General features: G+C 27.8%; 3 protein-coding genes across 5 annotated transcripts in view; 2 read left to right on the forward strand and 1 right to left on the reverse strand.

Annotated features, from left to right (window-relative positions):
• Positions 1 to 2,441, forward strand: part of LOC113548370 (allatostatin-A receptor-like) — a 173,233-nt gene extending 170,792 nt beyond the window's left edge. The window contains exon 6 of one of the 2 annotated variants that reach the window (XR_003404882.1): positions 2,137 to 2,441. The gene's annotated coding sequence lies outside the window, so the exon portion shown is untranslated. The remainder of the gene's footprint in view (positions 1 to 2,136) is intronic. The other variant, XM_026949220.1, reaches the window with a different exon arrangement.
• Positions 2,442 to 2,481: 40 nt separating this feature from the next.
• On the reverse strand, positions 2,482 to 8,754 carry LOC113548371. Its single transcript, XM_026949222.1, has 3 exons — positions 8,571 to 8,754; positions 8,053 to 8,507; positions 2,482 to 3,561 (listed from the first exon to the last, which is right to left on the reverse strand). Exons 2-3 carry the CDS (start codon positions 8,505 to 8,507, stop codon positions 3,528 to 3,530), a joined length of 489 nt encoding a protein of 162 aa, XP_026805023.1. The 5' UTR covers positions 8,571 to 8,754; the 3' UTR covers positions 2,482 to 3,527.
• A 154-nt stretch (positions 8,755 to 8,908) lies between these two features.
• Positions 8,909 to 16,052, forward strand: LOC113548369. 2 transcript variants are annotated; one of them, XM_026949219.1, is made up of 3 exons: positions 8,909 to 8,926; positions 13,926 to 15,904; positions 15,994 to 16,052. In XM_026949219.1, the coding sequence occupies exon 2, from the start codon at positions 14,299 to 14,301 to the stop codon at positions 15,889 to 15,891; it is 1,593 nt and encodes a 530-aa protein (XP_026805020.1). In that variant the 5' UTR covers positions 8,909 to 8,926; positions 13,926 to 14,298; the 3' UTR covers positions 15,892 to 15,904; positions 15,994 to 16,052. The 2 variants fall into 2 exon arrangements, with proteins under 2 accessions (XP_026805020.1, XP_026805019.1); XM_026949218.1 differs by lacking the exon at positions 8,909 to 8,926 and having other exon boundaries at positions 13,575 to 15,904.
• The last annotated feature ends 568 nt before the right edge of the window (positions 16,053 to 16,620 follow it).

Here is a 16,620-nt window from a genome sequence, read left to right on the forward strand (position 1 = left end):
TAGTTGCTCGGGGGAGTTTATAATATAATAATAGAAAAAAGGCGCCATGATTGATCCTCGACACTCGAGGAACACCTGCATGCTTGTATTGGATCTGCGTAGAAAATGTCTGATTTAACGTGAACTACAAGAGTTCGCTCGGTCAGGTAGGATTTAGTTATTAAATAATATACGATAGGGGCAGAATCGATTTTGTTTTAATAAATGGACCTTGGTGCCATACGCGATCGAAAGGTCTAGACAGGCAGCTGTGCAATGTTCTTTACTTTCGAGAGCTGTCGCCATTTTATACGTGAGTGGCGAGCGGTGTACACAGTACAATTTCCGACTCCATAATAATGTTTTCTAAACGGAAAGCCTTATACATAATAGTTCGCTTTCGTGTGTGCGCGCGCCTTAGACTTTGAAAACTACTTAGTTATTATAGGTATATCCGTGAAAATTTCCACTAGTTCCGTGATTTAAAGAAAATCGACAAGACCTTTGAAAAAGTCGAACAGCTAAATCGAGCCGTCAAAATGTAGTTTCGTGTTTCATTTGTAGGTAATCCACTCGTAAAACAATAGGCATAGTCATCGTCAAACAACAATAATAAAAATATTTTATTTTGTGATTCCGTTAAAATGCGACGAACTTGTACCAGTTTTATCCAGATTTTCATCTTAAGTTCTATCGCGAGTATGAAGTTTTCATTGATTTTCAATTAATTTATGACCATGTTCGTATTTCATAGACACGGATTAAGTACACGGGATGTGTAACAAATGAAAATAAAAATCCTTGCAGACTTTTAATGTTTTTCGTAAAAAATATATCACCCTTAAGTCTCTCAATCAAAAAAAAAACTAACGAAAAAAGTATACCTATATGTTTATCGGTTGCGCGGAAATACTTTGGACCTTATTTATGTTTTTAGCTGTCGCTATTATTAGCTATACAACATCGCCAATAGATCATTGATACGAAAAACTATTCTAAACAAAGGAAACGGACAAGGTCAATTTGAACTTCAAAAACTTATCCGATAAAACTATGCGCATATCTTTTCGTTTTAAGACTGCCGTTAGAACAACTTAAGTGAATCCCATTATTTTGAATTGACAAGCGGAAAGATTAAAATTTTAAATTTAACAAAAAATTGTAATTATTAAATAATTTACATATTTTAAAATTAAAACTATAAGAACATATTTTCAATCGAAGCGAGATAATTTTTTTATCTTATTTTTTTAGTATTTAAGTTGTCACATTACTCACAAACAGACAGTCACACGCGGTAATAAATAGGTAAACTATAGCGCATCGACAAGTGACATACATATTAAAAATCTGGTGTTCAACACAACCGACAGATTATGTTGTAACTTACAAATCTTAATGTATATTATTACAATCACGACGCGTAATTGGATCATTCCACTCGATTTGTTTTTTGTTTTTATTTCTAAATTCTTTTTAATGGGCCAATATAAAATAGCTATACAGACACAAGAAATTGGAACGAAATATAAACATTTTAATGGCAAAATGCTCGTCACACACAAACTTGCGGTATAAAATTACCCATTTATAATCAAAGTACAGTGTATACAGTGAGAATGTTCACTACCTACTGCAAATTTTTAACGATACTATTTTTTTTTTTTTTTTTTTAATGACCAAAGCACACGTATATCATGATTACGCACCACACAGCAAAGCTTATTTTTATTTCTGTTGGTTGTTTTTATTGTTTGTAACGTAAGCGAGATATGCTTGGAAATATTATAGCTGTTGAAAACCGTTGTTAAAAATAATGAAATGATCATTTTGGAATTTTGTCCCTTCTTTTATTTTAAATTGGCATTAATAAAAAAAAAATGAACATGCCCGTGTTAATACGATCGTTTACAATATAAAACTATACAAATATAATACAAACGTTTATTTGGTTTTTATTTTAATAGATAAAAATATAACACTTTCGCTAGCCTTAATTTAACGCGATATAAAAAACACGGTATCGCCAGAATTTTGAGTAAATTAATAAATAATATATATCTACTTAAAATCAAATTTTCGCAGTACTACATAACAAATAGCTAACTAATACTCTATTTTGATAAATTACTAAGATATGTTAAATTATTGTTTCAGATTCGAGTGATACACGAGAACGTATAAGAAACACGGAGCTCAATACAGAATGAAAACGAATATTGCATGTTACTATACATAAATGTAGTCAAAATACAATACTATAATGTTATAGATGTTAAATAAATATGTTAAAATGAATAAGATTATTTTAAGTTACCTATCGTAAATCAAATTATATTACTACTTTGTTGCTTTCGTGTTAAATCGTATCTATGTACTATGTTATTTTTTAAAATGCCAACACCTTAGAATCTATACTCAAACGTATAATTTACGTATTAATCCCGTTATAAAGATCATTTTCAGGTATTTGTTTTGTTGATATAAATAAAAACTCGATTGTATACAATAAAAAATTTTAAATATATTAACCTTATACTATAAATTAATACCGTATATAAGTACTTACTATATATAATATAAACACACACACACACATTATACATATTATATAAATTTATGTAATGTATAATATTTTTAATGCTATACAAAATTAAAATATAATTAATTGCAATTTCATACATTGGATAAAAATTAATGTTCAGAAATCTTAAATACTGCCAAAAATAGTTTTTACATCAGTCTTCTCATTGTTGTTGATGTATGTTCATTGTTCACCCACATTCATAATTAAAATTATGTCTTGAACCACCTATTATACCGATAGAAAATGAATACTCTTTATAATGTAAGTGCTCAAAATCTAACAATTTGTAATTTGTTATTTATTGTGAAATTATCATACTCATTAAGGATATTATCAAATGTACGTACCTATTCTATAATAAATACTAACTAACATATTAACATATAACATTATAATAAGTGTGTATGTCTATTATTCCTACATTATATTTACCGAAGTTGCGAATGAAAAAAAATAAATAAATAAAAATATATCCTTATGGTCTGTCACACGATTCGGGGACTAAACTCGGAAATATATGAGCAATTCCCGGCGCAAACAAAAAAAAGATGGAATCCAAGTATTTTCTCACCACGTCGTATTCGTGAATCGTTATTATTATTTTTTTTTAGCGAAAATCAGATAATTCTTGAACACCGTAAACGAGACCACCGGTATAATATGTGGTTCAAATTGGTTACTATATATTTAACATATAGAACGTAAGTATGTAATATAAACATTGAATAATATGAAGCGTGTCAATAACAGTCAAACATGTGAATATACATACAACCCCATGTACACGCGTGTATACGCAATTTATTTAAACTCTAAAATTACGGTATTTTAGTACCTTATTAAACATAAACAAAATATATTACATTTAGAGTAGTTAATTTATGGCTTTTTTAAAATACACCTTCTCCATTCTTTTGGATGGCAAAAAACCGTTTTTTTTTCAACTTGCTTGGTGTTGTTTCTATTGCTCGTGATGATCGTGATGAACGGAATGTCTGTAACAGTAACACAAACATTATTCCTAACAAAACTTCCATAAAATAAAATATTTGTTTCTTTTTCGTATTATGCAAGTGAATTCTACGACGTTTATATACATATAACATATTAAGTAAGCATGGCACGCCCAGAGCCTCACGCTCGAAACAATAACTGGTAAATTACATTTACGTAATTTTTTTTTTTTTAAATCTTTAAATTATAGGGAAAATAATAAAAAATACACAAATGTTGTATACATTTATCCCCCCTAGCGTTAATAATTTTCAACGTTATCTAATCGTTAAGAGGAAAATTGGTATTCAGGCGAATCCATTTTATGTAGTTAGCTTTAGTATTATAGCAAATTTATCTATTATCAAACTTAAAGGTAAAAATATTATCAAGACCATCACATAGGCTTTGATAGATATTAGCATTTAAAAATTAATTATAACAATGTAAAATATTAAAACTTTAAAATTATAATACTAATAAAAGTCTAAATAATAGCCTAGATAATATTCTTATCTTTAAGTTTGATACTAAGTAAATTTACTCCAATATTAAAGCTAACTATATAAAATGAATGCTACTGAACGAAAATTTGCTGTTGTATGTATGTAAGATGGAGACAACACACGAGGGTGTCCTCTTGATCAATAACCATGAATTATAACTGTCGATCATAGTTGGCATCTCACTGTAAAGCCAAACTTGAATTTGTAAACCGTGATAGCTTTTATAAATATATTTTATCACAAAAATATCGTGTTTATTGAGTTAATACTATTGATTACTACATTATTGATACTATAGCTTAGAATTATGCTTACAATGTCAATACCTACAGCTGAATTCCAAAAGGTTAAAGTTTAGTTTTTCGAAAATAAAATTAGTTATGAACTACAATAGCTCAAAAATACTTTCTGACTGTGTGTCATAAAATATATTATATATTTTTTTTTACCGAAATCATGATACTGTAGTAGTTATTAAAACTATACCAAATATTAAATTACTAAACACAATATTTGAAATGTGTAAAGGTATTTTTAATAAAGGTATTGCACTATACAATGTGCTAACATATAACAACATATTCGATATGCATATTTCTTAAAAAATGAATAAAAATATGATTTTAACGTTAGGTTGTGAATTGGAGTACAAAGATTAAAGGCATATCAATAATATTTTGTCTCAAACCTTGGGCATCTTAACAACAACCTTGAACGTATGATAACTTTGCACAATGACTAGTAATTTTATCATAACATCTATGGGTCAGTTACTTATAGTCATTAAACCTTACAATGGACATATTATTAAACCAAATATTTATAAAGATAAACAAATTATTTCTAAATTTACATCCATAAATAGATTTTGAGGATTGTCGGTAATTAAATAATAAACTGTATACTTAGGATTCTACTCCTCGCTTCGTCTATATTAAGTTTTCAAACACGGGTTAAATAAAATACCTCACAAGGTCCTCACAGTTTAATATTCTTTTGAACAACCCAAGTTAGTTTAAAGGATATCATATTTAATTTACTCATGAATTATAGCTTTTATTATTTCTTAACGCCTCACAGTTATTTAATCTGTACAATTTCAAAGTATAAGTATGACTACAATAAAATAATAATGCATATTATGTTGATAAATCTGAATTTATACTTTAAATAAACAGTAATGAATATAACTAAAACAAATATCAAATTGGTCTAAGAAGTATTTATTTTTAGACAACTATTTAAATATTTAAAATATAATTATTAGGTACTTATTTTATTTTAAACTTAACTTGCAGTATTACTCTAGATATTTTTACAAGTTACAGCCTTAATGAGTGAAACAAATTAAATCGGTGTAAAATTAATTAATATTCTTCTTACTAGACAAAAATATTTAAAATTTTAAAAAAATAAGTGTAAAAATCATTATGTGTAAACATAATATTATATTATTATGTTCATAATTACTCTGACGATAAACCGTTAACTTTTTAAATGATAATATGATAACTAGTCGTTTATTCTATTTTCAAAGAACGAGATCATATAAATGTATACTTTCAGTTGTAAGATACCACAAAACTATTTAATACCTATTCAAATTATAGGATTTAAATTCGTTACGTATAGTCCACGACAGTCAAGTAATTTGTTGAGTAGGTAATAATTTTTACAACCCATTTAGCATAGCAATTTAAAATATAAGCATTTGATTTTAAGTATATTACATGCACACACATTAAACATAAACCATTTCATATACATAATGCGCAAAGCTAACTATAAAACAAATAAAACAAATACACGATTAAGGTAACAATACTGATGATGATTATTCAGATGGTAATCGTTCAGCAAATATCAATAACAATAAAATAAAACTTTTTGGTATTTTGTGGAATAACACTTTTGTATCGCAGTGCTACGCGGTTTCTACTAATATAAGTTTTATTCAAAATACGTGGAAAGATATTTCAGATTTGATTGGCTGCAGTCGATATACGATGTATACAAATATTATGCATAACATTTTTTTCGGCAGATGAAATGCCAGCTTTGTACGCCAAGCACACGCTATAGCGATAAAAACGCTACCTGATTCCGAATCTTCATTTAACCATTTGTCCAAATTATGCGGATAGCTATACAGTGTTGTACTAAAAAAAATGAAACAATCTACCAGTTCAAGGTTATGCTGAAAAAAATAGTCCACGGTGGAACACATCAACCAAAATCAGGAAAATTTACTTTTTAACAACAAAAGGCAAAAAAGAATAGAAAAATCAAAATAACTTAAAAATAGCCAAACCTAACTTATTTTTCTTTCCAAATTTCCAATACAAATGCTGAGTAGTGTGTATCGTGTATACAGAAATCACAAAATACATTCAATCTATCCACCACTTGGACTTAGTCGATGTAATGTTTTAAATTTATCAAAATAATTAATTTTAAAATAATTTTAATCGCCGAATATGTAATGTAACTATTGTACCTAATAGGTTTTCAATTCATATTATTATATTATTATATCTTTCACTATCTGTAATTGTTGAACTGTAATAGTTATTAACTAATGTTCTAAGATAAAAAAAAAAAAAAATTAATTATAGCATCTAATATACTTACTTATAATGTATTAGTACGTGTACAAATACGAATAATAATTTTTATATTTTTTATTAGGAATAAAGCCTTCTTTTAGTTCTTTTAACTACATACTACATGTAGTATCATAATATCATATTATATGATTTTAAATACCTACTTACATTAACAATCACTTATATTATAAAAATATTAATTGAATATTTATATAATATGTAATATTTAGATTTTATAACCTTATGTGGTCCAATACCCATTACCAATAAGATGGAGAATTAAATTGTTTGCTTAAAACTTCCTTTCATTATTATTATTACAATAATTTAATAAATAGGTTAATACATTTCAATAAACTCGACACAACAAATATGTACTATCACTACAAAATCTACAAAATATTACAGTAATACACAAATATGTCTCTTTTGCATTACCTTATACCTATTTGTTTAAAGTGTTAAGTACCTAATTCAAAAATAATTAATTCTGATTAATTAAATTTAAAAAATAGTTTACTTTATAGTTAATTTTTTTTCATTACATTTACTTATGTATTAACTGGTACCTAGTATAAAATATAAATAAAAACTTTAGTATCTTTATTTCAAACTAAAGTAGCTGTATAATTGTTTAGTCATAACTCATAAGCTTTCAATCCAGACCTGATAATAATATTGTCTTTTATTGTTCCTTCTTAAATCTTAATACAAAAGTTTAAATAAATTAAATACTTTATTATAAAGATAATTAATTTTCAGTATCTAATGAATAAATGTTCTTTATTTAATAATTTAATTTGTTTTAAATTAAAATATAAAATAATTTAGAATCTATTAGTTTGTTTAAGATATATGAATTCACAAAAACCAAAACCGATCTATTCACTTGAAAACAGCACTTTTACAAAACTTATTTTTATATCTACTAGTTGGAAACTAAAATATATATAAAATCATATCATTTTCTTAAAAAAAATGTCAGTCTTATACCTGTTTAACCTAACAACACATGCAAACTATAGCAAAACTGCTCTTTAAGATTCTCATTTGATATCCAAAACTGTTTAAATAATGTAAATAAAAATAATTTTACAATAATTGACAATATGGTTTCAATAATTTAAAGCTTTGCATGTTTTTCCAATACTTTTTTTTTTTTAATAGATATTTAGTTGCTAATTATAAGTTATATATACAACCAATTGAAGATAATAATTTTTACCTATACTTTAAATAGTTAATCCAAATAGTTTATCTGGATACTGAAAATTTAACTAACAATCTTCTTGGCTCTTTAAATTTGTTTAATAATAAATATTTATTGTATTTAAAATGTTTGAACCTAATGTACCTATACTAAAAAATTGTAAATGCTCACCTAATAGCAAACCTTCCACGAGTCCCATCACTATTAACATACTCCTGTAATGCTATGTGCATGTCTTCCAATCCAATCATGCTGACATCAGAAGAAGAAGAATTGTCTGAATATGTATCAATGGTATACAAATCATCGACACCATCATCATCTTCATCATCATCATCGTCCTCATCGTCATCCACTTCGGGTTCCTGTTCAGGTGTACCAATAGTTATTTGAACGTTGCGCCTTAGCGTCAGACTGACGGAAGCTTCAATCTGCATCTGAGCGTCAAATAACCAAAACGCAGTAAACACAATCAATGGTATGAGAAACCTGGAACGGCCACAAAGGTTCAACAACAGCGACTTGCCACCTTTAGACGCGGAAGCCGACAGCAGACGTGGCTTGATCCAGTGCACGTATGCGGACATCAAGCATATCACTGGCAAAATCTTCTTCTTGACATTCATCTGAAAAACCGGACGAACATCAGACATCGACGACGTAATTACGGAGGAAATAAACACACTCACCTCGGCGATGGGTGTCCACTACGGTCTGCTACATGTAAATATGTGATATTGATGCACTACGATTATAATACACTGAACGGCCTGAACTACAGAAGCGCGTATGTATTAGGCAACATTTAAAAGAATTTAGAATAATAATAAACAACAGTTATGATAATAATAATATTATCAATAAGATTACGAGTCATGGTGAACGGACAAACGAAATATAACAAATAACAACACAATGAACACCAACACGATAAGCTTTTGTTGAATATGATAAAAAAATACGCGCCATCTGTCGTGTATTATGAGAGTATGGCACTGATTCACGTTGCAGATAAAACGCGGCCACTCGGCGTAAACGACCACAGGTAACAAATATTATGTTATCTAGTTAAATACTGGCCTACTGCCTTGTGCCTACTTACTATTAAAATATTATATTATGTTTTGATTTATTGAAACATTAAAAACTGTTATTTTTTGTTTATACCTATACTATTTTGTACATAATAATCATTGCTAAGCCATCTTAGTTACCTATACTATAAAATAGTAGCTGTTTAATTTTAAAAAAGTATTATTACTATTTTCTATACTTATTTTCACAATCTTAGATAGGTACAACAGAATATGACAGAATATTTCTCTAGCATTGCTTCAAAATGTTCCCTGTCGATAAGAAACAGGGTTTAAGAACTTTTAAAATAAAATTCTATATTTTAAATTTTGAAATTATGATGCTTAATAGTGAATGGTCTCCCAATCGTTGGAATCTCATATATTTCATGTATATATTCTAAATATATAGGTAGTCATCTATATTACTTATTGTTTATTTATATTTAACAGTCATTAACAGATCTTAAATATATTTTAATGAAACAAAAAAACCTAATAGCATATTAATTGATAGTATGAATCATTTTTAATTTATTAGATTTATAAATTATAAACTATACGACCAATGTGGTATAGTGGTGAATACTGTATATAATAAATGAGAGATGTTACGAGTACTGGCGTATTGCTAAGGTAGCAAAACCCTCCCCTTGAATAATATTTTATTTCCATTTAAATTAAATATAATACACAGAAAGATAAATTATTAACTGGCTCTAACAGTACCTAACTACGAACAATACATGTAGGTAATAATATAGTATGTTTGTGGATTATCACTATTTAAAACTAAAAATTTATACAAACGATTTATGATATTTATTCATATTATTCATCTTAGTTTAATCTAACTTAATAGACTGGAATGGATCTGAACTCATATTCTTCAATTGAAGCTACCTAAATCGGCTAAATCCTAAATTTTTTTTTCGAAAATAGTTGTAAACCATTTAACAATAACATTTTATACTTAACGCCTTTTTTTGGTGGATTTTCATATCGTTTTTTTCGAGTTTGTGATAAAAAATCTTTACATTATAATCTATTAAAAAAAAAAAAAATCAAAATCTCAAGCCAGGATAGAAATATTTATTTATATGCGATGCTAATATTCAAGGTATATAATCAAAATTTGAAATTGGTAGTCAATACAGTAATGCATAGAAACCATAAAAATAAAAAACCTGTGACAAAAATAAATACCTATAAATAAAATATAATTACCGTTGTCTGACCATTGGGAGAGCAAAATTAGGTGTTTGTTGAGTTTATTCATGAGTAGTAAGTACCTACTAATTACAATAGTTATTTTAATTTTAATTTTATAAATATTACTAAAAGGTACATAAAGATGGAAAACAAACAAATACTTTATAGTTTTGTGGACACTAAAATAAGTAAAATGAACCTAAACAGTAAAATCTGACAAAATATTATATTATTATTTACCTATATCCGGGCGTTATTAAATTCTGTCAACACGGGTGGGACGATAACGTCAACGCTATCTATCGTTGCAGTACAGCTTTTAAACGTGATAAAACTAGTATCCCTGACACCGCTACTAACTAAAGACCAAGGTTTACGGATTATAATTATTATAATCTTTAAGCCTTGGCTATAGACAATAATTATCAGGCTTACAGATACCTACATAATCTGTTGCCGTGTCGTGTACTCGTGTTCAAAGATTGAACTCTTTCAACTCTAGAAATTTCTCGGTAAATCGTAGTTTACGAATACCTACCAATTACCATGATTACAAAGACAATTTACAAAAAAATAGGTACACGACAGACCACGTAGCAATTACTCTGGAAATATGGAAGTGTAACCCAGGTAACCCGATAATGAATGGACAAGGTTAGGTTATATTTACATTAATGATGAATAAATGATCTTTTTTAAAGTTTCTTTAACTTATTTAGTTTGGTGTCTGGATGATCAGTTGATAATTTATATCATCTGTACCATACGTCCATACCGCTATACCAATATGGAATATAAATAGTCTCTTAAATGTATCATTTTTACAATAAAAACGACGTATAAAATTAAAAATCATAATTAGAAAATTTACTTTGAGGAATTTTTTACTATTGACATTCCAAAATACTAACTATATCTAGTTTTCTAATAGAAACCACCTCCATTTTTCGAAAAATTAAGCGTTGCTACTACTCAAGTGTTTACACACTATAGGTACATCATTGTAAAATCAATATATTAATCGTTCCATTAAGAATTTAAAAACCATTACATTTGCAACAACAGTTATAATTTACCATTTTTTTTTTTATCAAATAATAAGTATTTTGTTATTTTATGGGTAAGTAACTAACAAACATTATAATATTAATATATTAATCTAAAATAAATTAGGTATATAATAAGTTCATACATTATGTAAAATAACATAAATAATTTAAATATTTACAAAGAAAAACCTATTGCTGAAGAGCAAATTTTCTACATAATATACCTAATAAATAAAAATGTTTAAGTAGATAGGTATATTATAAATGTGATTATAATATAGTTATATTGTATAGGCATGCATAGTTTAAATAGTAGGTTTAACTAATAAGTAAGTTTTCTACTTATTTATTAGTTATTGCTTAGTTTCCTTTAAGGTGAATAATAAATAACTAATTTAAATAAAAACTGAAAAATGAATACTTTTATTTATATATTTAATAATTCAAACATGTGATATAAAAAATAATAGTAATAAAATATTATTAGTTTTTATTATTTAATAATAAACACAAAATAAAAATAGAACATAGGTACACTATAAAATAAAAATAAACCTAATAACTAGATAGTTATGATAAACAAAACACCGACATACATTTTTTATGAATTTCTTGCATTATCCTGCTCTTGAAGTCGCCAGGTACACCGAGAATCGAAACATGTCACCAGCTTATAACTTTCATCCCGGTTGTTCAACTAGACTCACTACTGAATATTCAAGCAAAATGTAAAACACTATTCTATAGTCCATAATTTTTGAAATTATTTTTATTCAATCATATTCAATCCCAAAATCAATAAAATTATTATTTTAAACAAAACAATTATATACTGCCGTTTTTTCTTTTATTAATGAATTTATTTAAATTCTGATTATGGGATATTTAAGTATACTTAAGTACTTACCATATATCCATATTTTAAAATAATTAAAATAATGTACACAATTTATGCGTAGTGTTCATTTTTCATTGAGCAATGGTGATATAAATTTATTTTTTTCATATTACAACCAAATTTTTCTAGAATAAATTATAAAGCAGATGATTGTTTTTGAAAATGTTAATGTATATCGAACTAAATCCAAATTCTAACGAGTAGGTTCCGAGTTATTAAAATGTAAATATTAGTTCTTCAAAACGGTTTTACAAAACTATAAACTGTCATTGGCGTAGCCTGAGGGGAGGCTGAGTGGACTGCAGCCCCTCCTGAAATATTAGGAAATTTAAAACTTATTTTAATTTTTAATGGTCTTTTATTTTTAATTGTATTTTACAAAAATTGATCAACCCCCTTGAAAAAAAATCCTGGTTACACCAGTGAAAAATGTTGACGGATTCCCCAGTATAAATTAAGTAGATTATTATAATTTCAAATTATTATAGCTCCAATGTCTTTCAAACCAATTAATACAAACATTTTTGTGATCAACAATGCTCACTAACTACTATTTCTTTTCACTGGAATTACTTCAAGATTAGTGGGTACCTGGCGCCTGCGTGCCGCCATTATTTATTGAAATAAACAACAATCGTAACAATTTAAGTTAACGAATACAACAGTGGTGGTGCAAAATACAATAAACTGAATACATTTTAATGAGTAATTAAGTAATAGGTATCCTATGGGCGGAAATTCAGTACTGTTAAGGACTTAGGGTGTAATTACAGTGGCGTTCTCAGGAATTTTCAATGGGGGGGGGCTCTAAAAAAGTACAAAAATACAAAAAATACAAAGCTTTTCCCCCACACCCCCCATAGTCATATTTTCAAATTTTGTTCTCTTTAAAAAAATTATATATTTATTGGCATCACATTATAATAAAAAAATTCTAATAGTTTAGGTTATCTTCTTAAAATACTGACTTTAAAAAAAAATAGGACCAAAGTCTCTATGACCACGTAAGGCAAGCCCTTGTCTAACACATAGCATGACACATTCAATAATGGGTATTAGCATCAACCTATTTTGCTTTTTCTGTTTTATTCTAAATATTATCAAATTATACTAGAATTAGATCATTAAAGTTTCATATTTATTATATTATTATAGATAGGTTACCTGTCATCATCCAAAAGATCAATTATACTTGGTTTATTAGTTAAAAATAGTTTTGAAAAATGTTCACCTTTAATTAAAGATACTCTATGGTATTCGTGTTTATTGTGATTTTCAAAATACTTTATATTTAATAGAATTAAAAAAATGTATTGATAATAATTAGGTACAAAATATAAAAAAAAGTGGACAAGTAGGTATCGCTCTACTGTATAGTAGAGATGGAAAGTAGGTATCATTGTATACGAAAAACGATTCTGAACGGAGATGATTTGTCAGTCAATGATTATTAGTAGCCCAGTCAAATTAGACCAAAAATCGACAAAGTTTGGAACTAATTCCACGAAAGCTGGAGTTTAATTTTTTTTTTAGATCATACCTTACTTATAAACATACTAAAAGTCCTGACACCTACCCCTTGTGCGTAGCCCCCCACCCCTCTTCAAAGGGTGGCGCACCCCTTTCACTTGTTTCGCTTATAACTCGTTAGATTTTTAACTTACGATAAAAATACCCATGACCAAAATTAAAGACCATACAATTTACCATAGACTTGTGCTACTTTTAATATATATATGTTGCGATAAGTGTTATTTTTTTAAAAAATATAAAAAATAATTTTTTTTTATCTTTTTTTTTATTGTGTTTTAGCCAAAACCGTCAATGATACGCTGAAATGACCTATGACAAAAGTTAACGAGCATATTATTTTACATAATGTAATGTTAAATTATATTAATAATTTTAATTATTGTAAGTCGTACATTTGAAATAGTCGTATAATTTTATAAAATATACAGTATGAATAATGTCATTGGATTATATTAACGTGTATATTATATTATTTATATTATCGCAATGGTTGTAAAAGATATAATTCGTAGAATCGGAATTGTTGTGGATGGTGAGCCGGCCATAGTACACGTGTACACAAACAGGGTTTCAGTGAACGTTGAATCTTGAGGGGATCTATTGTTGTATTGTAATTAATTGTTATAAAGCACAAGAAGTCGGCCAACAGACGATGAACAATGTTATAGGTGATAATTTTAGTGATGTCAAGTTACAACGAGCAAATCGCGTAGTCCCTTTAGATTTTGCTAAAAAACTAACGGTTTGTATTAGAGATGACATTTTTTCAATTGATCCTTTATTACTCTTCCAAAGAATAATGATAAGAGTTAAGACTGACGAAGAGCTCAAAGAATGTTTTGAATACGAGTTATCACCTATTCCTCTTTCATTGTTCGACGAATCAGGTCAAATGCGAAAATCTAAAAAATCAATTTTATATGATGTGTTTCTAACTACAACAAACACATACAATGTTCTGGACAAAAATGTTATTGTAGTAATCGATGGAGGTTTCTTATTGCATCGTGTTGTATGGCCTTCAACTTCGACGTATGGAAATATCATAGAAAATTATATAAGCTACGTGAAAAGACACTATGGATCTAACTGCATAGTTGTATTTGATGGATACGCAAATACCGAATTAAATATTAAAAATTCAGAAAGACAGCGACGAAAAAATATGTATACGAGTACAAACATAATTTTTGAAGAGTCAATGGATGTACTAACCACTCAAGAAAAATTTTTATCCAACACCGAGAACAAAATAAGGCTTATAACAATGTTGACTGAAAAGTTTTTGACTTCGGGTATTCTTGTTCATCAAGCCGAAGATGACGCTGATTTACTTATTGTCAATACAGCTATACGAAACACCGACGATAATATCCAAGTAGTGGTCATAGGAGAGGATATTGATTTACTTATACTGTTATTAACATTAAGTCCTCCAAAAAACACAATAATATTCGAAAAACCGGGTAGAGGAAAAATAGAAACAAGATCTTATGCTGTTGGAAGTTTACAAGAACATTTTAAAAATGAGATTCAATATTTTATGTTTATCCATGCGGTGGGTGGATGTGATACTACTTCGTCATTATTTCAGACAGGCAAAATAAAACACCTGAAAACAGTTCAAAAACACCCGGAATTACACGATTCATTATTAATATTTAATAATGAATCGTCATCGCCCGAAGAAATTGAATGTGCTGGAGAAAAATATCTTTTAGCATTATATAAAGCTCCAGCCCATATTACATCTTTAAATAATTTAAGACATCATATTTTTCACAAAACCGCAGCTTCCAACAAAAAACAAGTACAACTAGCTAGACTTCCGCCTACTATCGATGCGGCACGAGAACATTTACATAGAGTGTATTTGCAAATACAGTTGTGGCGTGGTAATAGATTAAATCCACAGAATTGGGGATGGAAAGAAGATAATGGCAAACTAAATCCAGTTTTCACGAAAAAGCCACCAGCGCCGGATACTCTTTTAAAAGTGATCAGTTGTGCCTGCGCAAAAACATGTGAACAAAATTGTAGCTGTCGAAAAGCAGGATTGCTATGCTCGGTTATATGCAAGCATTGTCACGGAGGTTCATGTTTAAATCAGCAACCGATCATAGATGATGTAGAAGAGGACCATATTGATGACAACTTTGAGGACAATATCGATGAAATATTTTTAATTGGAAATCAAAAAGAAGAAACCAACACACCGACAATAAAAAAAATTAGACCCACATAATATAATTAATAAGGTACTGTATGATTTTAATAATTCAATACATAATATAATTTAAATAATTAAATATGAAAATATTAAGTATATTAATTAATTTTGTTTCAGGACCCAAAACCCAACACTATTTTTATATTTAACTTCATAGCTTATAGTCTGAAAAAATAAAAATAAATGTATAATTTCCAATTTTTGTAAATATTTTATAAATTACTGTATGTAATTAATAGTTTCATAATTAACTTTTTTTTTATTTCAATTTTATAAATATGTATGTAAAATAAAATAATGTATTTTCATTGTAAATTTTATGGTCTTTAATTTTAGTCATAGGTATTTTTATCGTAAGTTGAAAAGCTAACTAGTTATAAGCGAAAACAGTGAAAGGGGCGCGCCACCCTTTGAAGAGGGGTGGAGGGCTACGCACAAGGGGTAGGTGTCAAGACTTTTAGTATGTTCATAAATAAGGTATAAACTGCTCATATACCGAAATTCAGCTTTCGACATTTTTTTTTTAGTATATTGTAATTAGATTTCTGATTCTTATATTTTGTAATTGTCAACAAATTGTTCAATTACATCGTCACTTTTTATATAAAAAACATTTTTACTTATGCTAATTAAAATTGTTAAAATAATTTAACGTTATCTTATGTAAAATAATATGCTCGTTAACTTTTGTCATAGGTCATTTCAGCGTATCATTGACGGTTTTGGCTAAAACACAATAAAAAA

Source organism: Rhopalosiphum maidis, chromosome 4 (genome assembly GCF_003676215.2).
Source record: "Rhopalosiphum maidis isolate BTI-1 chromosome 4, ASM367621v3, whole genome shotgun sequence".
In the NCBI taxonomy this organism is placed as follows: Eukaryota; Metazoa; Arthropoda; class Insecta; order Hemiptera; family Aphididae; genus Rhopalosiphum; species Rhopalosiphum maidis.